The following is a 25,915-nucleotide window of genomic DNA, read 5'->3' as shown; positions in this document are numbered from 1 at the left end:
AAATATCAACATGAGAATACGACGCTTCAGTAATGCCTGATGGATATCAGCAGCACGGGGAAAATCGTTGTATGGGGGTTAACCTGGGTGACATTTGAGAAGTGTCAGTGTATGTGTATGAGTGTAAGAAGTGGTGTAGAAGAAGGAATGGTAGAGTGGGGGGGGGGGGGGGGGGGGGGGGGGGGGGGGGGGGGGGGGATGGGCTGAGGGAGGGTAAGCATGCCTTGATGGACGATTTTTCCATGCTGCATTTTTCCACCCCATTTCAATCTTCTCTCTCTATCCCCTCCTCCCTCTCTGTCTCTCGCTGTCTCCCCCTTTCCCTCCCCTACTTGAGGTCTCCCTCGTCCCCCTGGATGGTCTTCTTGATGCGCAGCAGCAGGGTGGTGTGCCACTGGTCCAGGCGGGAGATGGAGTCAAACTCCTTCACCTGGAACATGGACAACATGACGGGCTTTGAGAGAGAGCAGCAAAAGACAAACATCTTAAAGCACCAAATGAGTGCCCATTGATGAGTATGCCTCGTCTCTGCACCATTTTGCAACTGAACATGGTGTTTACCATCAATGTATTGTAGCTAAGAAAGGGGTTTCAGAGGAAATGAGTATATGCGGAGTATATGCGGAATTCAGGCGGAAATTATATCTCCCACTTATGCTGCGTTCCGGCTATATTCACTCTAACCAAGTTGGGATCCACATTTATTATTTCCCTTGCCCAACAATCTCACAAGTGTCATTTTTCTTTGGGTACCCGTTTACAGATGATAGCACTTGCCGTTGTGGAGATATAATCTATTTAACTCAGAAACAGGCCTATTTAACTCAGAAACAGGCCAAACCTGGCCAACAGGCCAGGTTTTTAGTGCCCCACTATTGTAGTATTACGCCCGCCCAGATATATCGGTACTATAGTTAGAACGTATTCAACCAGGATTGATTGTCAACAGATTGGCACATCAAGTTTGAGTTTGGATTTGCAGGCGTTAAACATGACAGTTTTTCGGGGGGGTAGACAGCAGATCGATTCATCAGCTGCGCTCTGAATACGAGAGAGAGAGAAAGAGAGAGAGCTGAACACAGGTCACAGGGGACTCACCGCCTCAGTAAACGCCTCGCTGTTCTGCTCCTCATGCGCCTCCAGCAGTTTCTGTCAAACACACACAGATCAGTCATGGTACCCACTGCCCTGGAGGGGGAGTAAAGACTTCCATCACACAATTCAGCAAATCATACCCCCACCCCACCCATCCCAACTACCCACCCCCACCCACCCCTCTCTTCTCCACCCACCTTCAGCAGCTTGCACTCTCTGGAGTCTGAGAAGGCCGGGAACATCTCCTCGTACTTCTCCACGGCGATCTGCAAGCCCAGAGGAGAGACGAGGCGTTACATTATGGACTCGGTAGCGTCAGTAGGGCGGGTCGACTTGTAACCGAAAGGTTGCTAGTTCGATCCACGGCTCCTCCTAGCTTGTGTGTCGAGGTGTCCCCGAGCGAGATGTCTCCCCATGACTGCTCCTGACGAGCTGGCTGTCGCCTTGCGTGGTTGACTCCGCCGTCGGTGTGTGAATGTGTGCATGAATGGTTGCAAGTCGCTGTGGACCAAAGCTTCAGAAAACTGCTCTAAATGTAATGTCAATGGCTCAACGCTCATTGGAACGACAGTGGGGACCGTCCCGCAGGGTGGGGGGGGGGTACAGAAGGGTCTCACCTTGGCGTTGAGCTCATCCACGATGAAGTGGCACAGGGAGGCTTTGAAGAAGTACTCCTTGGCGCTGTACTTGAGCAGGGGGTTGTCCATGGTGTTCGAGCCCACCTGGGTGGTATTCAAGGAAAAGGACGGAAACGTGGAGGAGATCAATCGCCCAGCTTCGCCAATAGTAAAGCCATTTCATGTCGAAGCTCCAACGCAGAGCAACGATGCTTTCATTCTGCTTCCACGTCTATCAGTTAGCATTTCAGAGCATGTTTTGGTGATCCATTTTATTCCCCTGGCGTTTAACATGCCTTTTTCAGCTGCTCAATGTGAAACACTGAGGTAAAGTTTGCGCATTAGCTTTAGCGTACAACCGCCTGTTTCGAGTCAGGCCATGATCCACAGTTAGGCTGAAAGGCTCCGAAATACCATGCTCCTCAGCAGAAGGTTCCACCCCACGCTGGGACATTTGAAATGCTTTTATTTGTGTGTGCGTGTGTGTGCGTGTGCGTGCGTACCTGCTCATAGATCTCAATGGCCTTGGCGTACTGCTCCAACTGAGCACTGTAGGCGCCCACCTTTAGCAGACACTTGTTGGCCGAGCTTCAACAATAGAAGATAATAATTACCAAAAAAATGTTGCATGACCAGGTCAGATTAATGTAGTAAATAGAGGAGCTATAGGAAACAATGACAGCTCCACATTCTAACTTAAAAAGGGGCAGTGTGTATAGGATTTAGTGGCATCGAGCGGTGCAAATATGTTTTTATTCAAAAGCCTTCAAGAGTCGACCACAGACAGCACAATGTGCCATCTAGTGGCGCACTAAAACAGAAAACGGTTTGGTCGCTCAAAAGGTGGAAAGTAAGATAGCAAATAATTTAAAAGCCTCCTTTGTCCATCCTGGGCTACTGTAGAAACATGGCAATTCTGTGGAAGAGGACCCGTTCCTTATGTAGATTTAAAGGGCGTGTTCTAAGGTAATGAAAACACCATGCATATTTTCATGGGGTTATACATTAATTTCAACTAATTTATGAATATTATTCTCTATTTCTGCTGTCTGCTATTCTCTAAGTCCGTTCCGCTAGATGCCACTCAATTCGACACTCTGAAGCTTTAAGATGATAATGCAAAAACACACAAACACACAACAGAAGAAGTTCTGTCTTTGTGCACTTTGCAACAGCGAAGCAAATTTACCAATCATTGGTATTCAGGTTGCATTCATAGCTAGCGGTAAGCATATTCTCGCTTGATATTCAGTGTTATCGTTCAGTCACAGCATTTTATGTTCACCGGGAGCTATTGTGCGGAATTCAAATGAACCAGTCCCAAACACAATTGGCAACACTTGTACATTATAATATAACAATGTCTTAGAATTTGAGTTGTAGTAAAAACAGTCTCACCTGTTTGACTCCTCTCCTTTGTAATAATCCGCTGCTTGTTCATAATGTGCAATTGCCTAATGGAACAAAGACTAAATGTATTAAAGTAACATTTTTTAAATACTGCATCAGCAAATATACCCAATGAATCCTTGCGATTCATTCATTCATGAATAATTTCAAGTCAGTGACAAACTTGGGTGTTGTCTAACCTTTTCTATGTCCACCAACTCTGCCTCGTAGATCTCTGCGATGCTTATGTGATGTTTGGCTGCGATGGTGAATCTTCCCTGCAGTGTGTGATGGACAAGAGGAGAGGTTACTTACGTGCCCCGCCCAGTGTAAGGTGACTCACATTTGGCACAGAGACATGATAAGTCAACAGCGATTCAGGTCCCCTAGCCTGTCATTGTATTTTGGGCTCCTTTTTCATTTAAGGCCTGAAAATCCTTGTGATCCAAACTTGTTTTCACTTCCCGTTATAAGCCCTTCAACATTTCACCACCCTAAGTGGTGAGAAGTCACAGTATAGTTATAGTGCATGAATCATTATGCAGTCTGTATATACACACAAGGCCTTATTATACTATTTCTTTTTCCTACACAAAGCTAACATGAATATCTGAAACTATAGCTGATTTAGATTTTTTATACCAAAGATGAAGATGCAATTTCTATAAAAAGAGGTATTCATTTTAACTAATGTCAGTACTTTACCAATAAATCTGGTCATAGGCTTACACCGAATATAAATAAAGAATTATTCAATGACTGCACAGAGAGAAGGTAACTCATGGCTATGGCAGTATCCATCTACGAGCATCTTACCATGTCAGTGTAAATATCGATGGCTGCGTTTAAACACTTGATTGCCTCTATTGGCAGCATTAGAAAAAAGAAGAAGCAATAGTTAGACAGCATATATATATATATATATATATATATATATATATATAAATATCTTGGGTATATTTTAGTATGAGGTGTTACACTGATAATCATGAGTCATTAATCGGCACTGGGTGTTCATCTGATCGGTTGGAGAGTGAGGATGGTACAACATCTTACACAATATTATTTGACTTTGAGAATACCTTGTACACTATGTACAGAGAAAAATGCTAGCATAAAAAAGCCTTTGTTAAACTAGTATTCCTTGCTAATGGATCACTTTATGAATCCAGAGGTAGTTTGCTCAGCCGGTGACACCCTTATTTGTCTCCATCCTAATGAAAGCACTTGACAAACTAGGGGGGGCCATGCAGCACCATGCTCTCCTAAGCCCTTGAGTCCTGTGTGGTTTAGTGGATCTATGGTTTCCATAGTCCCCTCGTTCATAATCTCATAACACGAGCACGAGTCATTAATCTAGTGGCTACTGGGTTCAGTCCCAAATCGAGCCTTGTCCACTGGTTCATAGTGCAGTGCTTTGGTTCACGATTTGAACGAGGACAAAAGTAAATCAGTCATTTCATTCTCGAGACAACCTCAGACTTTGCGTGCGTACGTCTCCGTGGTCGCGCGTCACCGGCGTCTCACCGTTTGGGTCGATCTTCTTGTAGGCGTTCCCTGCGTCGATGAAGCTGGTGGCACAGTCGTGCTTGTTCTGCAGCTGGCTGTGGATCCGCGCAGCCTTGCAGAAGGCCGCCCCCGCGGCTGCAGACAGGACGGAGGAAGAGGAAGAGGAAGAAGACGCGGCGACACGCAATTAATTAGCGGCACGCGTCGATACCAGACGGGCACGCGCCCGCGTCGACAACAAAGTGCATTCATATGCAAATATAACCCCCCGCCTCCTCCTCCTCCTCCTCCTCCTCCTCCTCCTCCTCCTCTTCCCGGAGGCTCCTGCCATAGTGCTTAGTCGTGCAGCGGTGGCACACGGTGTACAATGCCAAGAGCTATCTCAACAGGCCAGGGGTGGGTGGAAAAAAAGCAAGATGAAAGGAGGCTGTTGTGCGTGGGGGGGGGGGGCGTGGTTCTCACCGCTCCAGTTCTTGGCCATCTTGAACATGTTGGCGGCTCTGCAGTACATCTCACAGGCCTCCTCCACCTTGTGAGGTCCACTGGACAAAAGAAAAGACAAAACACGGTCAACACAGACCAGCACGCGTTTTCACTGTACAGTGACAGGTGGTGGAAAACGCCATTTATTTGATTCCATGAAAGAAAACCTAGGTATGACAGTGTTCTGCGTTTTGGTAATGGGTGTTTGACTCGCGGCCAAAAGGTTGTGAGGTCGATAACCCAACACCCGCAGCCTAACCTTTAAGCAAGAAGCCTAACTGCTCATTACTACTCATTCAGTGAAGGTATCTGAATTGGGAGTTGCTTTAGATAAAAGACCTGCTGAATTGCTAATAACGCTAATTCTAGTAATTGCTAATAACTTGCTTATAACAATTATAATTGCATTCTTCTGATCCATCGGTGGGGTATTGCCCTGCACCAGGTTGTGAATCCAAACTAACAGGCATTGGCCAGACTAGCTTAAAATAGCTTAGATGAATCACACTATTCTCTCTCTCTGTCTGACATTGAGCAGACCTCTGGGAGACCCCTCCAGTGATAACTCTTGTGCCGGCCAATCACAAGCGAATGACATCATCGCCGGGCTACACTCAGCCCTGCCTTTAATTCCATGAGGCAACATCTCAGGTCAAGTAGGACCGATCCTCACGGACAAAGCAAATAAAGATTTACAAAAAGAAGAAAAAGAAAAACACACTTCCCCATCCCTTGAATGTGAGCATCCTTTACTAGCATCATGCCCTTTAAATTAAAGATGATTACTCAATCAAAAATTATGATTACTCAATCATCTAACCAAATCATATATTTTGATGTTGAATTCAAAATATGTCCAGCCTCTGGCCTCGTGACACCATTCTTGTCTCGCGACTTCGTTCACGTTGTTTCTCTCAGCGAGACCACACACAGACCTGAACAGCTGGACGGTCTCAGAAGAGCAGACCGACCGTACGAGTCCAACCCCCATCATGGCTGATTATTCATTACAACAAAATCAATTACAGTGAGCCCTTGCCACCACACGAGTATACTACCAGTGCTAAAAAGAACCAAAATATCTCATGTAGGCCTCATCATATACATTGTATAAAAGCGGACACAATCAACTATATAAACAAAGGCAAACTATATGAAATGCTATATGAAAGCAACAATGATCAGATATGCCGGAATTAGAATGAGGCAATCGCATGGTTTGATAGGTGATGCGATTGGCGACTGGCTTGTTTACATTCAGACCTAGGTGTGTTTTTGTGATCGATTGTGACAGATACGTATACCTTTAGCAACATTTGCAATATGTATTACCACGTAACATCTGGATGCAATGCATGTAAAATGTATTAACATTATACGGTCCTCATTTCCAATGGTTGGACTGTGTGCTAGCTTGCTAGCTGGTGAGTCTTTGGTGCAGTGGTCCTTACCCTCCAAACATCCCTCCTAAGAAAGAGCCTGATGACTTGACTTTTTTGTCAGCATCAGCCATCAGCTGAATGGCTTCCTTTTCCTTCCCCGAGTTGTCCATCTCCGCACGTTGAGCTCGAACTGTTGATAAGGTAGACACAGAAAGCAGCCTCCTAGGATTCAGCTACGGTTAGCGAGGATTACACTTGATGGTTTTATCTAGCGTAGGCGTGCACCTGCTAGTAGCTTTGGCGAGCCGCAAAGACTTCTGGGATATGAGTTTCGCTCCGCGACGAACGCTGCAGTAGACGTTCGTTTGGACTACAACTCCCGGACATTTTTAAAAGCCATGTTACGTAATTTGAGTTCGTATTCGCAGATCGCTGGATTTTTGTTTTTTAGAGTCCGTTTACAAGTTTTACTCTTATTTAACACATTTTGGTTTGTAGCTAAGACACCCAACGTCTTTTATACATTTTACATTCTATGGCACAAATTGGTAAATACTATATGACATGCATGTTGCTTGTTGAGCCAACAGAGGGCGCCAAAGCATAAGTATGGTGCGATGGCAGTTCCGCCAGCAAGTTATATTTAATTGATTTTTTTTCTTATTTATTTCAGATTTTGAACAACATTCATATACACTACGATATCTACATAATAGTATGGTAAATAGTTCTATGATAAATCTTATTTGATATTGAACTGTTAACAAAATTTCATCATACATTCATGGTTGGCCTGTGTCCATTAATTGCTTCGAAAAATATATAAAATTTAACGAAATAGTCCATTCAACACAACTCCTGTTCATATTAAATTTTAATTTAATGCAGCTTTAAGGAGTTATTAGGCTACATTTAATTTAAATCCCTGTAATGTAAACTATAACAATGATAAGGACGAACCCACTAAATAACTAAAATAAACCAGTAATGTAGAACTAAAGATGTATTGTAAAATGGAGACCAGCGATTTCATTCACGTTCATGTGAGAATCAGTTTTATTTATTACTTGACTTATACCACATGCCCTTTTAAATGTTTCCCAGAGACAGAGTATGGGTCCAGATATCAATCCAAAACGTCCCATGTGCAGAGCATGCGGAAGCTAAAATTCCTTTCGAGATCTTAAAAATACATATTACATGATTTGTCTTTTTCCTTTGTCAGATCTCAACGAAAGATTTTAACATGCACGTATGTATCACATAGAGCCATCGGGACTGAAATTAAATCTGAAAGTGCAAAGTATTTGCAAGTGTTTCCAGTGGTAAGAGGCAATGTTGTGAAATTATTTGGAGTACTAGCTGGATCGACATACAATAAAGATCCAGGGAGTAGGCAGATTGAGAGGCAAGACAAGCAGTATATACATACATTAATGACACATCCATCAACGTCAAAGAAAAGGTAGTTGCTGACACATTGAATACATAGAATACTCTTGATAATACGCCTTCAATATGTTGATCAATGATGAGTATGTAGTGGCCCGCTGAAATTATAAGAATTCAGCCAGGGCAAAATATGAACACAAAAGGTACACAAAATAAAGCATAATATGGTGCATCCCTGCGAAGGAGCTGAATATTACCCTGAATCACTAAGCTCCGGTGTCTTCAGCCATACCAATAACAGTAAAACCCAACGTAATGGGGGTAAAACGGGTCAGAGGGAAAGCCTTACTTATGTAGGCAGTTATTTGATAATCACCAACATGTTAGGCTTTGGGACAGCCTGTTTCTGTCTTGTTTCAGTCCTACACCTGGAACAGCTAAGATTCAATAAACCAATGCAAAGTTAACCATGAAAGGTGTTCTTTGGTCAACTTTATGTTAGCTATGGCAATGGAGGTAGCCTACCATGGCAACTATCCTCACACTTCAAAAATCGACACATAAAAGAATCATACACAAATGATGTTCACACAACCTTTAGGACGTGTTTGGCAAAATGCTTCCCTCCTGATAAAAAGATTTAAAAAAGGTGAAGACGGAGAGGTGGACGGGTCACAGAGTATCGACACACAAACTGAGAAAAGTGAGCAGCGTGAAAACCAGTGTCTTTACCATCGGAGTGTCATCAGCGACCGACCCACCGTGGATTCCAGCCAATAGTGACGGCTCAGGACGAGCTGAGGCCCGAGTCGGACTCCACGCTGCCGCCGCCGTTGGTCTCGGTGGCGGCGGCGGCGGGGACGCCACAGGCGTCAACGGCCGAGCAGGGGATGGTGTACGGGGAGCAGGGGCAGTTCATCCGCGCCTCGTCGGAGATCACCTCCCGCAGGGAGTGCTGCTCCTCTACCTTGAAGACGTTGGGTTGCTCTCCCAGATCCTCGCAGATCCTGCCGGGGCGGACGGAGGCGGCGGTTAGGCTTTCGGAACAACGCACGGTGTGAAACAAGGAGTACGGTGACTTGATGTGGAGCTGGGTTTGTGATCGTACTACGATTTAGGTCAGTGACTGTCAAGCAACGTTAAATAATGCAAAAGTATCCAAAGCTCTGTTCACAGACGAACATAATTGCGCATCAACTCCAACGTAAGCAGCAAAACAAATCCCATGCATTGTTGTTATGGTTTTTTCGCAACACTGTTTCACTTCTTGCCCACATTCGAGTCGGCCAAGTTGTAAGGTCAGCCAATTTGAGATCCTTCACAGCTCCACGGCAGCAAATACAGGCATTACTAACGGAACATTTCTTAAAAAACGAAGAAACGAAAAACATTGACCAACCAAGATGCAGTCTTCTGGTATACAAGGTGAGTAGCAGCGCTTATTAAGGTTTGTGAGTATTGTTTTTAAATATTGACCTTCCACCAGCAATATTAAAATACAGATGGCTATCCTTAATGGGTTAGTTGACAAAAAACGTACAGATCAGGTTGAGACCATTATGCAGACACTCATTGTCTGCATAATGTGTCTTTCAACTATACAATACATAAGCATGATTTATGAAAGAACCATTTGGCAGCCGGAGATAACGTTCTCATAGCTGATAAACAAGGCAGTTGACATATCTGAACAGTTTTTTTTCGGTATAATACTATTAGAAAAGGCTTATTTGTCTCATTAGGACACGTTGCATACTCAGATGTTGGATCTGATCAGAAGTCAACTGTTTTGCCATCAGTGGGTAAATTTACATCCCTTTACATTTATAAAGCTTAACCTTAAGTCCTTCCGTAGTCACGTTTTACGTTATTCAAAGTAGGGGGTGTGGCATGGAGATGAGGTCTGCAGCGGTCTAATATCGTTTGGAATGGAATGGATGTTGCCCGCGCACACACATTGCGTCAACTTTTTAAAGTAGCGTACTTTGCATATTTGTAAGCTCATACGCTAACGTACTTCAATGAAGGACATACAATGTTTTGGAAATGGTTGGATGACTGGATGGACCATGTATATTTGAATATGTCGTCGTTAGAGGTGATTGTAAATGTACCCATCATCACAGATCACCACTCTGTTGCTGAGATGCAAAGGTTCAGGCAGTATTTATAGCGTCAAAGAAAAAAAACACAAACGGTGAGTGAGTACAAATATAGCGCACACACAAACCAAAACCAGAATGATATTACGGATTTCTGCAGAACTTGATTCATAATTTGGCACCAAGCCATCACAAATTCTGAAAGAAAGAGGAACAGTTATGACACACGCCTGTAGAGGGCGACAGAGGCGTGTGCAGACGTAGGCACAAGCTGCTAGTCAGGTGGGGAGTTGAGCGATGCCGCACTGAAGGGGTTGCCCTTTGGAATTTGAAAAGGCACAAGGCGGCCAGAGAGGGGCCCTGTTCCCAACATAAATATGGAGCAGAAGTCACTGCACGGGAAAACGTGTAGATATCAGCAGAACGCCCCCCTCCCGCCCCCACACACACACACACACACACACGCACACACACATGCACACGCACACGCACACGCACACGCACACGCACACACGCACGCCTCCAACTCGGTTTGCAAATGACGTGTCAAAGGATTAGCCGACATGCCCTTGCTAAGCTGCCTAGCATGCCTGCCAGAACTATTCCTTGTTGATTAACCGAAAAGTAAAAGGGATTTCTTGTTCTTAAGCCAACCTGGCATTTGGGGCTAGCATGCTAGCCTTTTTAGCGTGACTCGGTGGGCTGACAAAAAAAAAAGTCTTCCCACAGAGAAGATAACAAGCCGGGACATGGCGTTCTCAGAAACTTTGGGACACGCAATAGTTATAAGCAGAAGCGTTGCACACACACTTCTTGGTATTTTGCTGGTAAGATGAGATGGGCCAGGTGCTTGGCTTGGGACATCACTTTAAAAAGACTTGAAGTTTCATGGTTTATGGGGGAGGGGAGATGTAGGGAGCCCGTAACGGTTAACAAAAAGTACAAGGGGGTGGAATAACTTAGTAGTTCCTGTTTTTTTGAGGATGATAGGAATGTTACTGCCAAAACAACATATTTTAGCAGGTGTTCCCACCCATGGACAAAATACGCTATCGCTCTCTGTACAGTCCAACGGTCGGTCACGTCACGCAGGCCGTTGGTCTGCCCGTCAGATTGTTTTCCCTAGAGACACAAGCCATGGAAACCCCACCTACAAATCCCTTCCCCCAGCAACATGATTGGTAACATAACAAATGTGAGGTGAGAGAAATCCAAAATGCCCCGTTTACCCAGATTTGAGATCACCTGCCATCAGATTTTAGATCTGCCGAGTCTGAATGTCGAGACTACCTCTGACTGTACCGGACGTACGCAAGTCAACACAGGTGTGTCCGTGTGTATGTAACATCACGACCTTTGGTCGATAAACCAACACAGCCGTGTGTTTCACATCTGTGTGTGCGGTCTGAGCGTACCGGTCGTAGATGAGGCCGTTGATGCCCTGCTCCCTGAGGATATTGCGGTTGTTGTGGTTGTTGTTGTCCTCTCCCCAGCAGAACACCACCAGGCCTTTTGTCTGGGCCTCCTGGATGAAGCTGGGGCTCTTCAGGAGCTCCTCTGCGTGGGCACTGATTCCCTGGAGGGAGGGAGAGAGGGGGAGAGACAGAGAGCGAGAGATCCAGTTAATAACCCCAATGCCGGACTCATTCATCCGTTTCGTACATCAATATAAAACAGGCAATTCGGATAATCCTTCAAACAAAGCATTGAAATATTCCCCACTGATTTATCTGATCCTCACGGTTTATATCCATCACAACCCATTCATCCGTAACATAATCACACATGAAGGAAGGAACGATCCAACACGTCCACACACATCCGTGCGCCTGTGTGTGTTTGCGTGCACGCGTTCCTCACCAGGATGTTCTCGCTCTGGGCGAAGCTCATGGCGACCTGGGTGCTCTGACAGCGGATGTCCATGAGGGCGGGGTAGATGTCTGAGATGCCCTGTGTGAGGAAGAGGATGGGGTACTTGTTCTGCTTCTGGCGGACCCTGTTGGGAGGGAGGAAGAGGGAGAGTTGAGAGAATGAGACAGAAAGAGGGGGGAGGGGGAGACGGCGAGAGATGGGAGAGAGATTGAGTTGAGAGAAAGAGACAATAAAGAGTGATGGGGGAGAGGGGGGGGGGGGGGGGGGGGGGGGGGGGCGAGGGCGAGAGATGGGAGGAGGAGGGAGAGATAAGACAGAGAGCCAGTGTAGTAAAAGGGCTGGTATCAGCATTGTCACTGCAGACGTTGTACATTCTATAGTCTGCAGTCAACATCAGCAGTGAGCAAAATGTTTCATCCGTCCCAATGACTCACTGTCTCAGTTGAAGTAGGTGATAGACTGCTTTATATCGGATAACAAAATATTTGTATATGATTATTCCTATAATGATACAGCCGTTCCCCACGGTAATTTTTAAGAGGTCAACACTGTTGCCATGTGCACATAACACATTAGGAGCCATTAACAATACATAATATCTTAATCTCAACTAATCCACGAGACACGGTAGGGTGGGGCGTGGACGTGCGTGTGCCTATGAGCATGTGAGCACGTGCGCATGCGCTTGTGTGCGCGTGTGTGTGTCAGCGCATACATGGAGCACACGTCTGGGTCGAAGCAGGAGAACACGATGCGGCGCTGGCCGGCCATCTGCAGCACGCAGGTCAGGATGATGTCCAGGAACGTGTTCATGTTGAAGTACGTCGACAGGTTACCGTCCCATGAGCCGTCCTGCCAGCAACGACGAGGCACACGCACGTTAGTGCCGCACACAGATCACAAGCGGGGTCATTGCTAATGAGAACACACCGTTAAGCCTTCCCTTTGTATCAGTATACAGCAGAATCTGGATGGATTTCCAGGTATATTTATACTGACATCCCTCAAGTTAGTCTCTTCCCCGAGTCCTTTTAGTAATGTCCAATATTTACTGTGTGGCAGAAACATTTAAATATTGGTCTATCGTGTTTAACTTTCCATTTTATTTGTATTGTTGTTCACAGTTGAAAAATACGTTTACACTAGCTGAAAACTAACAAATAACGAGGAGCTTATGTAAATGATCAAATAAAGCCCTCATACTCTAGAGAGTGCAGGTGGAAAAGCATACTTTCAGCCTAATTTTAGAATAAAAAAAGAATATTCATAACAATACATCCCAGTACTCATTCAATCTTTCCCCAAATGTAGCCCACTACAATATCAAAGCTGTGGGACAGTCACCTTGGACTGGCAGATCCACTTCAGTTCAATGTTGAAGCCAACGTTCTCAGGAACTGCCTGGAATATCTGAAAGGACACGCCAGTGAAACACAAAGTGTGAGCTTGTCATTACTAGGCAGTCAGTGTGATAGGCGAGCAAAGTTCCACTTCTTTTCAATGAGAAATCAATGAGTTAGTATGTGAGTGGAAAAGGACTCAACCAGATGTTTTTGCCATACCTGGGAGAGCGAGGGGAACGGCTGTTGATCATCCACCTCGTCTTCATCATCCAGCATATCTAAACAGAATCTCTGAGTTAGTTCTCAAACATGGTTACACACAAAAATACACACACACACTATTCAAACAAATACTGCTGCAGGCAGAAAAACATATTTAAAAAAAATTGATATATACACAGAAGTTTTACCTTTGAGATCATTCGATTTAATGGCTGTGGCATGGGCCAGCTGTAGCACAAACCCAAACAAACCATTATTAATATTGATATATAACATTTTACAACATCAAGACATTGTTTTCAGACATATTGCTCAACTAGCTGTGCTTTGGTGTATCTCTTTATAACTGATATTAGGCGTTGGGACATAATATCTAAGATAAGACATAAATGAGAGTTAAATCCAATCCGATAAAAACAACTGCAATCGATGAAAGATACAAGCGTTTCATCGCCAGGAGCTGGCTTTAACAAGTGCAGAGAATTGACTGAATGTACTACACACCAATAACGCGGCACATGGTCAATGTGCCGCCTCATTAGTGCGTGTGGAGTTTTGGTTTAACTGGAGTTAAAAGGAGGAATGTAGGTCAGATGTCGCAAGGGGGTCGAATCGGGCTATGCCGCTTCTTGGAGATGCATTCATTTCTAGGAATGAAGCTAAGCAAGCATGTACCTTGAGGAGCTGCAGCTGGTCAAAGGTCAGGTCTTTTACTGGCACCTCGATCAACTCCAGGGACTTCTTGTCATTCTTCTGCCGTTCCCAAAGAGACACGGAACAGTGATTAACGACAAATACGTCTTATGATGGTATTTATTCAATACCCAGGGCTTCAGCATTTACTAAAAACATGTTATGGTTAAATGTGGCTCCCAAGCACTTCTTATTAGGAACGTTGACTTATTAACTAATAATAGTGAAGTTCTTTGGAGGGCAAAGACAAAATAGGAAAATAAGAAATGGTACACGATGAATGTTAAAATCGGAATATTATTAATAGGACATGTTTATGTAATAAAGAATTACCAACCATGAATACAAATGATATAAAATAGGTTTTTGAGATCCTATTCTATTGACACAGGCCCGTTTTAACGGTACCTTCTTGGTTGAGATGCAGCAGGTCAGGTCGTGGTACACGATCGGCACAGAGTCCTTGGAGAGGTGGACGTCAAACTCCACATAGGCCGCACCCTGTGCATAAACAGACAGGAAGCTATACGATAACATATGTAGATAGGTAGATAAGGGACACTCAACCTTCACTGTAACGCGGTCGTTGGGTTCCCCTAATGCCTGACCATGGGATTCCTGAGATTGCTTAACATGCATGTTTCTATTGTTATGAATCCAGTGTGATCAGAATCAACCACATTCATACGCCGCAGTGCGATTATAGCAAGTACGACACAACTAAACTGAAAAAGCTTGGAAATAAAACAAATAGGTTTCATAACTCACACAACAATTGTGTCCCCACATCATACACCAAGCTAAAAAAATACATAATGCTCCGTCTTTTCATAGTGCTGTTAGTAGTAGTGCCACCAAATGGATGAGGAAAGCGTTGGAAATGATATCTTGCCGCAAAATTCGGGTCCAGGCAAGCAATGCGATATATGGGAGGTTGCGTTGGGTCGATGCACGTTATAGCGAAGGTATACTTTAATGACACTCCACAAATGAACGCTAAATACAACACTGAATACATTAAGCAAGCATTCGACGGACCACTCGTAACGGCTTTTAGAGACATATTTCTACAAGGACAAAACAAAAAAGGCATGTGGAGGATTAAGATATTAAATAATCATTGAGTAATCCACAGCTTGTGGCTTGCCTTTACCCGCCCATGATTGTTTGCTTATTGCGTGATGGATTTGGATCTCACTAGATACCACATACAGGTATGCCTGTGTTACAACAGTGAACCAAGGTGAAGAACATCTAGGAATGCCGTGTCGGGTGTCACACGGTCACGCCGTGTAGTTCAGGGTACGGGGAAACTCACGTGATTGGCTGCGCTTTTGAATGAGGCGATGGTGTTCTCTTGCACTTTGTGATGCCTGTTGAATAAATATTGGCAAACAATTTCAGCCAGCAATAACAACCCTACAGGTTTTGGTAGGAGCCTGCTGACAGGCCTCATAAACACCCGACATCCAACTGTTGACGGAAGCCCGCCACGACGAGCCTACCCACGTTTCCTTTGTTTCGACAATTAAGCTCAACAAAGCTTATGATTTTAGAGGGTTTTATGGATTATTATTTGATTTAACTGTTCAGTTTAAATAGCAATAAAATTAAAAAACCTGCTTGAACAAACCAGAAATATTAAGCTACATGTTGTTGATGGTAAAATGTTGGGTTTGTCTGTTTGTTTTTTGTTACGTTGTACTCTGTGAAGTATGTTTCTATGAAAGCAATGATGCAATGTGCCCAAGACAAATTTCCGCTGAGGGACAATCATTTTGAACTTTACCTAACCGACATCAACAAAACAGGGTTTATTCACAGAGGTTACATGCTAACTAATTATTCCCATTAAAAATGTTCACGTAATGAAGTGTTATGCATTCCGGTCAAGTAGTGACACACGCACATCTATAATGAAACACAGAACGCTATACCGTGCGTGTGCACGTGCGCGCGTGTGTGTGTGTGTGTGTGTGTGTGTGCAGCAGCCTCTCACTTGGCAGCCTGTGTGCTCCCCGCTCCCCGGTGGCCCACGTCCAGAGCGCTCCTCTTCCTCCAGTATCGGGTGAAGGACGCGTTCATGTCGCAGTGCAGGCCTGGGATGGGCCGGATCACCAAGTAGTCCACTGGAAGCCAAGAGAGACCACGCCCAACCTTTATACTGCTTCACTAGCGGAATGCATAGGTTATGAGAATTTGGGCTGTTTTAATTAAAACGGCACACTGCTCACTGTAATTATTAAAAAATTAAATACACTCCTCGTCCAACATTGGATTGTAAATTAGGGTAGTATCAAAAATGTGTGCACGGACAATTGCCCAATGAAAGTGAATCTAATGCACTAGTTAGTAAAATGTATGATTATCAGTTAGTATAATGTATAATCATAATAAACATGCATTACACTTTGAATAACAAAAAATGTGTGGTTTCACACACCTCTTATCCACATGGCTTGATCAAAAGTGGCACTATATTCCGTCTCGCACTGCCTGTGTGATTCATTATTAGTATGAATGCAATGTTGTGAATCAGGTCGGTTGCGTTCAAAACAAAAACCACACAAAAGAACAGGGAAGAAGGTGGAGCCCTTACCTCTGACCTTCCCGATGGTCTGCCTGGAGTTGCGGCCCATGATGGGCAGCGTGGCCACGCCCGAGTCCTTCCCGTTCTCCGCAAAGGAGGAGGAGAGGAGGCAGGCGGTGCCTACGTGACCCGGCTGCGGGTCGCCCTGCACCACGTGCTCGCCCATGTCCTCCTAGACGCGGGGGGTTAATGAGCAATCACAGAGATTAAACCCAGTGCAATCAAGTGCCATGAGAGCTGTGTCCCCCTGGAGAGGGCTACGTGAACCTGACATGGGGTTTCATTAGGCCAGTCCGCTGAAGACTGATTTAGACCCCTCGAACCCAAAAACGACTCCAGGGTGTTCCGGAAAACGACTCGTCACTCTTTGGCAGACGTTATTTATCCAAAGCTATTTCATTCTGATGCACGTCATGGAGGACCAGGCAGGGGTTAAGCGTCTCGCTCATTACCCTGCACCACCCGGATCACATTCAATGTGCGTATGGCCCTTCATCGGATGCCTCTACGCAAAGCGACCGAGATCATTCAAAGCATAACATCAGATTTGAGTCACTACACAAAGACTAAGAAACGCGGCGGTTTGAAAAAAAAGAAGCTTCAGGAAAAGGCCCACTGGAGTGCAGAGTGGCTAACAGGAAGCCACGGGGGCGCCTCACCTCAAAGAACTCGAAGGTGAGCTCCAGGTTGTCGGGGTCCATGGTCTTGATGGTGTACTCTGTCCACCGCGAGGGCTCCAGCGGGTAGCCACAGTCGGGCTGCGAGTGGCGGGACTTGTAGCCGTCGCTGCTGATCATGCTGATCTCCAGGGTGGTGGTGTTGGTCTTGTGCAGGGAGATGGTGTCCGGGGACAGCTGGTCCTCCTCCGCCGGCTCGTCCTCCTCCTCGCCCTCCTCCTCGTAGCCCACCAGGTTCAGCTTGATCCTGGGGAGGAGGGAGGATGTTAGCACATCGGAGTCCCAACGTTTTGAACGACATAAAAAAAACATTTTATAAAAGAAATCGATGCATGATTGACATGGTTTATTTTTGTCCTAGGAGGTTTATCTAAAGGATTTTTTTTATATATAGTGTCTGACAGTGGAGGTTTCTACATTTGTAAAAAAAAAAAATTTTCCTGGAGGTGTTGATTTCAATAGATTCTCCTCCACCCCAACCCCCCCCGACGGACTGTCCCTTGTCCCATCCCACCCAGGGCTCTCCTCGGGTCAGGCCCGCTGTGTGTGTGTGGGGGGGGGCGCCTACCTAAAGCGGGACTTCTTGAATTTCTTCTTGGTGATGGACACGGGAGCACTCCTGGAGTGGTGGAGACGCAGACGCACCTCCGTCTGGCACGTCAGCCAGCCAGAGTCCACACAGGCCACCCCACCTGGGGGAGGACAGGGACACGGGCCGTTACCATGGGGGGGGGGGGGGGGGGGGGGCACAGACAATCACAGGGGCTACAGCATGGCTATGAGAAGATCTCCTTTATCACAGCGGACACTAATTATGTCTCCGCTGCTTTCATGTAGACTTCTCTTCACTAGTTTTCAACAGTTAGTTTATGTGCAAAAAGGTACATAAACGGAGCAGACATTTAATAGGTTTTATGAGGGACAACCGCGTTAGTCCCTCGTTGGCTCCTCGGTGAAAAAGGGTCTCTACATGCAAGTAGACAAAATCACAAAAATAGAATACAATTCTATATAATTATAATATGTTTGGGTTAGGCTCATTGCTTTACCGTGAGTACCAAATTGGCCATCGTCGGGGTTCATGTGAGACTCTGTAACAAAACAAGCAGGGGAAGCATCGGAAGGGGTGTCGAGAAGGGATCATATACAACGCTGACATTGACATATTTAGATGGGTAACATTTAAATATGTGAATGTCAACCACTTGATAAGAAGGGGACCAGGCAACCTAACCTTTGTAAACAAGACATACACTATTCAAGGTCAAGCAAACTCCACACGTTGCATAATGCATACACAACTAACGCGTTTTGACATGTTTTACAGTAACTGCCAAAGGCTGGTGCTGGTGGTTTTATCAGATAGACAGGCAAACGAGATACGGCTAAAACTAAGCACAGACACGAGAATGCATTAGTTGAGCGTTGTGCCAGACGCCCACACCGAGGGACAACGGTAAATATTTTCATGGTTTTCTCACATTGACATCGAGATGTATCAGACCTAAGCTAAAGGATTTGGCCGGTGTGTTGAGGCCCCAGGTCAATGGTTGACAATGTCTTACGTCAAGATGTCAATCAGCCAAAAAACTTGTTGCACTCACCCCTACTCACAAAGAATGTTCATTTAGAAATTGCGAAATTTGCCACAATATTGGCTCAGAATTTTTAAATGCGTACCGAAGTAAACAAGTCCGTGAACATGGGCAGTGGCGCCTAAACAGAACAATAATCATGACTGATTCACATCTCGACAGAGACAATGTCAACAATTAACCTGGGCTCTTAGAGAACCGGCCAAATATCAGCTAACAATGGGCAGTTTACAACAGTGTTTCCTCTGCGACCCTACAGGATCCAGCCTTTAAAAACAGAAGAACCGTCTGACCTCCTGCTTTACGAGAACTATTTCAGGAGCTCAGTCGGCTTACAGGTGGAGTGGAGATTATAACTCCAGGACCGGTAACAGCACAGAAGACCAGGAGGAAACTCGGTCCGTTTCGAGGGAGAGTTGAGGTTAAATGGTGATATAACCCAGAAATCTAAAGATTTACTGAGACGTCACTTCCTGATCTCTTCTAAGATCTGACCCGTAAGCGACAAAGGATGTCTCCTACCTCCTATAGTGCTTGCAAAAGGGAATTGGGGAGTGCCGGGTGCCCTAGGTTTTGACTGCCCAAAAACCCAAACCAAAGCCACGCGTGCACCTTATTCGCGGGGGTTTCTATACCTGTCGGGGTCATGGTGCGGGGCCGCTGATGGGTCTCCCACTTATTGACGATCACTTGGCAGGAGCCCCCTGCACTCTGCAATGCCAATGTTTAATACAGGGGTGAATTCAAATACAACTATAGATAAATACTGGAGTCTCAATGCCGCCTTGGGACTGAAGGGGTAAGAAGAGAGGATTAGATCGGGTACAGTCGTCACATGGTCTTGGAAGTTGGAACACCTTAACATTCCGCAACTACATGGGCGGAAAACGACAAGAAGGATGTTGGCAAATTGGTATTGTGGCTCTTCAGCTCTCTGGGCGTCAGGTTAGAATCCTTTGAAAAAAACAGGGCTTTCATTAAACTTCTCAGGTGGCACGGCTCAAGTCATGAACAGGGAGATCGCCAAACTTTGTTCGCTTGTCTTTGTGAGGTATTCACAGAGTATCTGTGGATAGCTATTGTAGGTTTATGATATTATTTTTTACTTTTGAGCGCCCATACCTCAGCCTGAGACTGGCCTAAAGTTTTTGATTTTTTTTCCGACATAAATTCATCCCGATAGAGCGGATCTCTTAAAAGGTTTGTGTGGAGCGTGTGTGGATGATGGCTGGTTTAAGCAGCCTCCCCACTCAGCTGCATGACAACGTTGAGTAACAGGTCACGTATCACAGACTACGAACTCGTACAAAAAAGGCTTTCAGCATCACCAGCCTGCGTCCTTCGTGGGGGAATCAAGGTGGGGGGGCCGTCTAGCAACCGACATTGTTAGTTTGGTACCATCTTGCCCATGAGGGGACGCTGTAATTCACGGTCAAAGTCAAACGATCAGCCTCGTCCCCAGATGGAAAACATTTCTGAAACTTGGTATACACTCTAAAATGCATTCAATGCCTTGAACCCATACGGTCCACATGGATAGATTCTCCTGTAAAATGAATGGTTTTGGGAAACTTCAAAAATGGTCTTCAAAATGACACCAAAATTGGTACACATGTTCTATGGACAGGTCTGGTAAAAACTTCAAAATAAATTTAGATTGGATCAAAAATGGCTACTTCAGAAGGTCCCAGGGCCTTGAAGTTAGTATGCACGTAGGAAATTCCCCTTAACAAGTGTACCAAGTTTCATGTCCAAAGCTCAATTTATGACGTCACAGGCTATATTTGAATAAATCATAAGCCATGCTCCAAAGTTCCAATTAGCATATGAACAGCATTTGCTCTTGCTCCTTTTTGTTTTGTTTTAAATTGCTTCTGGGACCAACAATCCTAGCAATGTATGCACTAACTTTATTGTAAGAAGCTTTGTTTATACAGTCATTCGTGGGGTTTTTTAATGGCTCAAATGTTTGTTTATGGTTTAAACCAAACATTAAATGAGCGACTGCAGTGTATATGCTAATGTTGAATGATGTTTCCATGAATACTACAACATGGGTGCCATTATAAATCAGACTTCAACCAGAGCTTGTTTTTTCACATGGGAGGGGCTCACGTGTATTATAATAGAGCCAGCTGGCAGCGATGCAGGGCCTGCCACTTCCATGACTTTGACCTCAGACAAATTCAATAGGAATAAACACGTCACACACAAAGGGCAGGGAAAGCAACACAAACACACAGTTCCTATCAGACAGCCACCTCCCAAGTCCCCACGTCTGTAAAAACACTGGGTTCAATGCCATAAAAAATAAACATAGAAAAAGCAATCCACCCATTATTTGGACATTGACATCAAAGACACGATGAGGCACCAGTACATAGTTTGTACTAAGCAGGAAAATACATGCGATACATTCCATTGATAGTAAGCTTTAGCAGTTCTAGCAGAAACAAACTTTAATGAGAAAGCACTTGAAATAAACACGTCCAGACTAGTGCTGCAACAGATAGTCGATTATTGATTAGTCGATCGACAGAATATGAATCAAATTTCAATTGTTAAATAATCAATTATTTGTTTGATTAATTTATAAAATATTTATAAACATCTGCAGTGTAACGATGCAGTTTAATTCAAATATTTGGTTCATGGAACATTATAAATAGAATAGTTCCGTTTTTCTTGACTTCATTTGATTTACGTCATTCTTTATTTGTTGCCATGACCATTTCTTGTTTCCATTGCATTGGAATAAAAGGAAACTCACTAAATAAATGAAATCCATTATTACAGTTTGCTCACCTTTGACTCGAGGAAGAACCCTTGGAAATAGCGATACTTGAATTCAAGTCCCCTAGGCAGGGTGATGGTCCTACTCCAGAAAGTGCTGAAAAGATATATGAATTCATGATTATTTCATTCCAAAAGAGACCAGACCCAAATTAAATGAGGTTTACTGAACAGTGCCGACAGTAAACCTATCATTGCCAAAGTATGAGCAAATGTCTATGAATCAAGAAAGCAAATAACTCACCCTTCATTGCCAACATTAGGCTGTAAAGGTATTGCTCTTTTATGGCACCAACTTCCCAGGGCTTCACAACTACCAACCACTGCAACGACCTCACCTAAAAAACATCAAAATAGGTCATGTTAGCTTTTAAGGTTACAGTATGAACCACAAATGCTAAACATATTGTCAGAAGTAATAACAGCTCTTATTACGAAATGAGCTTAGGTCACAATGACACAGAGATGTTTTACATATGTTCGGTAAACAAGATATTCAGGGCTAAAAGGGAATGCAGGGGAGCCCTCATGAAGCAATTGTTATCGTTAATAGCCCATTCTCTGTACGAATGATTCTTAACTAGTGGGTTTCCACCCGTAAGAGAGATGTTGGGAAATTTTGAGTGTGTCGCAGCGCATATTTCAAACTTCAATTTTCAGAAAGGAGCCAATGGATTAACTAATGTTTCAACGTTAGTTCCTGTTTCAATGGCTTAAAATTTCATTGCTTTAAGCCCAAATTGTTGCAGCAGCAGTTAGCTTTTTGTTTTTAACCGTACATGAGGGCATTGTTGTTTACTGCAATATTGATCAATATATATTATATAAAAAATGTTGGGGTCATGACTTAATTACTAATGACATATGTGGGAAGACCAGTGGAGAACCAGTGGTATATTACGTTCACTTGGGATTCAAATGAACATTAGCAACATAACAACAGAAAGGGAACAATTCAAACTTGGGTGGAATTATATCTTAGCCAGAAGCAAACAACATACCCGGAGCCGTCTCCCCTCTCACAGCCAACGTGACTTCAGTAGTCTCCATGGTTAACAAAGTTGACAATTGAAAAACGGCTAAAAACAGAGATGGAGGAAAAGAAAATAACATGCGGCCGTATTGTTATGGGCACGCTCATGTATGGTTTGGTTTATCGTAAATAGTTAAACAGAAGAAGGAAAAAGCACCGACCTTTTAAAGAAAACGTAATAAAAAAAAGAAAAAAATACCTTTATATTGCCTCGGTGCTGGAAAAGGGGGATCCCGCTATAGGGATGTTCCTATACAAAATACCATTTGTATTCCCCTGGAGCCATTGTTCCTGGACACAACACCCCCTGGACCCTCCGGCTCGTTACCAGGGACGCTGTCAGTGCACAACAACACACAAGATGGTCATCCTATTTGAGGGAAAAAACAACGTTAAAAACTGCCTACAACCGAAGTTCTCACAGGAGGACGCGGTGTGTGTTAAGAAACCAGAGACGCGGCGGTCCATTCCGCTTTACTCTGGATCAGCAAACACACACACACACATACACAAGCATGACAGAAGACGTTACAAGCTCGCTAACCCGATTTGCTTTTCCCTTTACATACATTTTAAATATAAAAACAAAAGTAGGGGGAGGCGTATTTACCATAAAGCGGGCTACGTCTCTACCTCAAACCGACCGATAATGCTTCGAAAGCCGCTGAGATGTCTGCGCGAGTGCAAACTAGCAGTGACGTCACGACGCCAGCGACGTAAACATGCCTTCATCAAATGATATTCATAATCATCACGCGTTCATCAAAATTACGCCTTCGGTTTATATTTATATATATGCATGCGTGTGTCTAAATCGATCGATCTTTATATCTATCTATCTAGAGATATAGATATGTAAAATACATATTTTTTATATTATTATCTCAGTTCACTATAGGACCAACTACGAAATGTTGCATTATTGGCAAAGGTCCAAGAAAAAAACCAGATTTATTAGCTTCGCGGCCATGTTGGTTGGTTGGGTGGCAACCGTCCGGAAGGACCGGCGGCGAATGACAACGTTTCATAACGGGTAACATAAACATGGCAGGGGAACTGGAATGCAAAACTTAAACAAAATCTATTGCTGTCCCTGTCCACGTGTCTTGGGGCCTGTCCCCGGCTGGAGGGTCTTCGGAGATGTCCCATTTAACAAGTATTCAAAAACAGTAAATCGATTTTGAAATAATGCAAAAGGTTCCAGTTGACTATAAAGGATAATTTTAAGACAGTGGGCTATTTGTATTGGGTCTATCTGATAGGCTGAGACGCGGCCTCGCTACGCACTGGACTATCCAGACCATACCGTTTCCACAATCAGGCACTAGTACCGATCTTAATAACCGGGTTATCCATACAATTTACAACTATTCCCTTTTTGAGAAGCCTATCTTTGCTTGTTTGAGGATGGTTTACCAAAGCTTAAAAACGCATCATATAATTCGGAATTTTATGCTGAATATTTGGCAACAGTAGGGTCCTGCCTCATTTACCATGATGGGAATAGGCAAAATGTAAAAAGGTCAATTTCTCCTTTCACAAATTATAACATCCGATACTGCGGTGATATAGGGATCGCCTGACTACAGTTTTTCATCTCAGAATGTGTTAATTGGTAGACAACAGGCTTTAGGTAACATGTCCCCTCGCAGTGTCCTTCCTCTGGGTACCTCGTTGTTTACCGTCCGATGCTAACCGGGACCGGAGTAAAAGCGCATTGTTTCACCGTTTTGTAAAGAGCTAGGAAAAGCCAGTTATCGGGCGCACCTTCGTAGACGTCAACAACCCCGCCGGGAGAATCCGCTACTCTCGCTTGCTATTCTGAGGCAGTTGTAATTAAACCCAACTTTAAAAACCCATACCTTTTTCTCTTGTTCGACGTCAACTTTTATCGACATAATATCCACACATCGATACACTTGGTAGCCAATTCATCTCTTTTTCTCGTTACAAACTTGAACCCCTTGCATCTGCACCATGTAAAGATCTGCAGTGCGCTAACGTTGCGTCCGTAACTCCCCACACTGAAAACCACCAAAAAAAGCTTACCATATACCCGGATGGCGAGGGGGTTTCCGGCTGATGGGTTCCCTTTCACAAATTTGATTCGCTACGCTCGCCGCCAGGAGGCGGTAGCGGTCCACCGTTTAGGAACCATCGGGTGACCAATACATCAAATACTGTGGTCTAATTAGGGACTACAGCATTTGTAAACAATATATAAACGGCAAGTTATTGCATATTTTCCTGGTAAAGCCTTGTAATGAAATAAGATAACTCTAATCATCTAAAACGATGGATCAGACAGATACTTACAAAAAAGCACGTGCAAGGAGAAAATACGTAGGCCTATGTATGAGACATTAGGGCGTTTTGATATGCACCATCACATCATGAAGTACAGAAACATACCAGGGATGATTTAGGACCTATAATATATATATATATATATATATATATATATATATATATATATATATATATATATATATATATATATATATATATATATATATATACATATATATATATGTACCCTAGTGGTCAAAAATACAATACACCTTGATTCTCTGGACGGTCTCATGAGGCTTAACGAGTAGTGTATGATCCTGCAGGATCATATTACTGCAATACTGCAGAAACATATTACTAGTTGCGGTTTCAGCAACGCAATCATAGGCCCACACTTCTAGGACCTTCTTTTTTGTTCTGGCCTTTAAGTAAAGACTTTTTAGACATTAACATTAACTTTTAGAGTAAATGTTTCCTATGATGCCAAAATATGGTCCATGGAGCTGTGGTCCTGAAACTGCAGCCTCCGGTATTGCAGTAAGATACTATTGAGCTTACCATAATCACCTCTTCAACTTTGTTTCGAAGAATATTTTACGTAGATGAGAGCAATAAAACAGAACACTCACTTCCATCTTTCACTGAAGTTCACTTTTAGATTTCAAACAAGTGATGACGACACCGTGTGCCCCCAGCATGATCTACAATGATCTGCACAAACCCTGGAAATGACTGGCCTAGTATTGTTCATGTCGGACAACTGTATGTTAATCTGAGTATAATGGGCGGACCTCATTCTTCCTCTGAGGCCAAAAAGTCAAAGCAAAAGTTGGTTG

The 25,915-nt window shown here is 44.0% G+C and overlaps 2 protein-coding genes across 6 annotated transcripts; both read right to left on the bottom strand.

Annotated features, from left to right (window-relative positions):
• Window positions 1-277: 277 nt before the first annotated feature.
• On the bottom strand, window positions 278-6,724 carry napbb (N-ethylmaleimide-sensitive factor attachment protein, beta b). The gene is made up of 11 exons (XM_079754187.1): window positions 6,545-6,724; window positions 5,073-5,152; window positions 4,629-4,745; window positions 3,918-3,964; window positions 3,302-3,379; window positions 3,111-3,166; window positions 2,216-2,300; window positions 1,713-1,817; window positions 1,293-1,361; window positions 1,099-1,149; window positions 278-430 (listed from the first exon to the last, which is right to left on the bottom strand). Exons 1-11 carry the CDS (start codon window positions 6,643-6,645, stop codon window positions 329-331), a joined length of 891 nt encoding a protein of 296 aa, XP_079610313.1. The 5' UTR covers window positions 6,646-6,724; the 3' UTR covers window positions 278-328.
• A 778-nt stretch (window positions 6,725-7,502) lies between these two features.
• On the bottom strand, window positions 7,503-24,796 carry gpcpd1 (glycerophosphocholine phosphodiesterase 1). 5 transcript variants are annotated; one of them, XM_079753592.1, is made up of 21 exons: window positions 24,650-24,796; window positions 22,987-23,157; window positions 22,756-22,833; window positions 21,999-22,092; window positions 21,767-21,851; window positions 19,597-19,672; window positions 18,416-18,457; window positions 17,935-18,058; window positions 17,349-17,613; window positions 16,699-16,861; window positions 16,099-16,228; window positions 15,418-15,472; window positions 14,508-14,600; window positions 14,082-14,159; window positions 13,595-13,634; window positions 13,404-13,462; window positions 13,186-13,251; window positions 12,557-12,693; window positions 11,830-11,965; window positions 11,385-11,545; window positions 7,503-8,874 (listed from the first exon to the last, which is right to left on the bottom strand). In XM_079753592.1, exons 3-21 carry the CDS (start codon window positions 22,802-22,804, stop codon window positions 8,655-8,657), a joined length of 2,073 nt encoding a protein of 690 aa, XP_079609718.1. In that variant the 5' UTR covers window positions 22,805-22,833; window positions 22,987-23,157; window positions 24,650-24,796; the 3' UTR covers window positions 7,503-8,654. The 5 variants fall into 5 exon arrangements, with proteins under 5 accessions (XP_079609718.1, XP_079609717.1, XP_079609720.1 ...); XM_079753591.1 differs by having other exon boundaries at window positions 22,987-23,123; XM_079753594.1 differs by lacking the exon at window positions 24,650-24,796 and adding an exon at window positions 23,398-23,487 and having other exon boundaries at window positions 22,987-23,123.
• Between the last annotated feature and the right edge of the window lie 1,119 nt (window positions 24,797-25,915).

Source organism: Pollachius pollachius (assembly GCF_949987615.1).
Source record: "Pollachius pollachius genome assembly, chromosome: 16".
Taxonomy (NCBI): domain Eukaryota; kingdom Metazoa; phylum Chordata; class Actinopteri; order Gadiformes; family Gadidae; genus Pollachius; species Pollachius pollachius.
The sequence above is the reverse complement of the archived record's forward strand: the minus strand, read 5'-3'. Positions and strand labels throughout refer to the sequence as shown.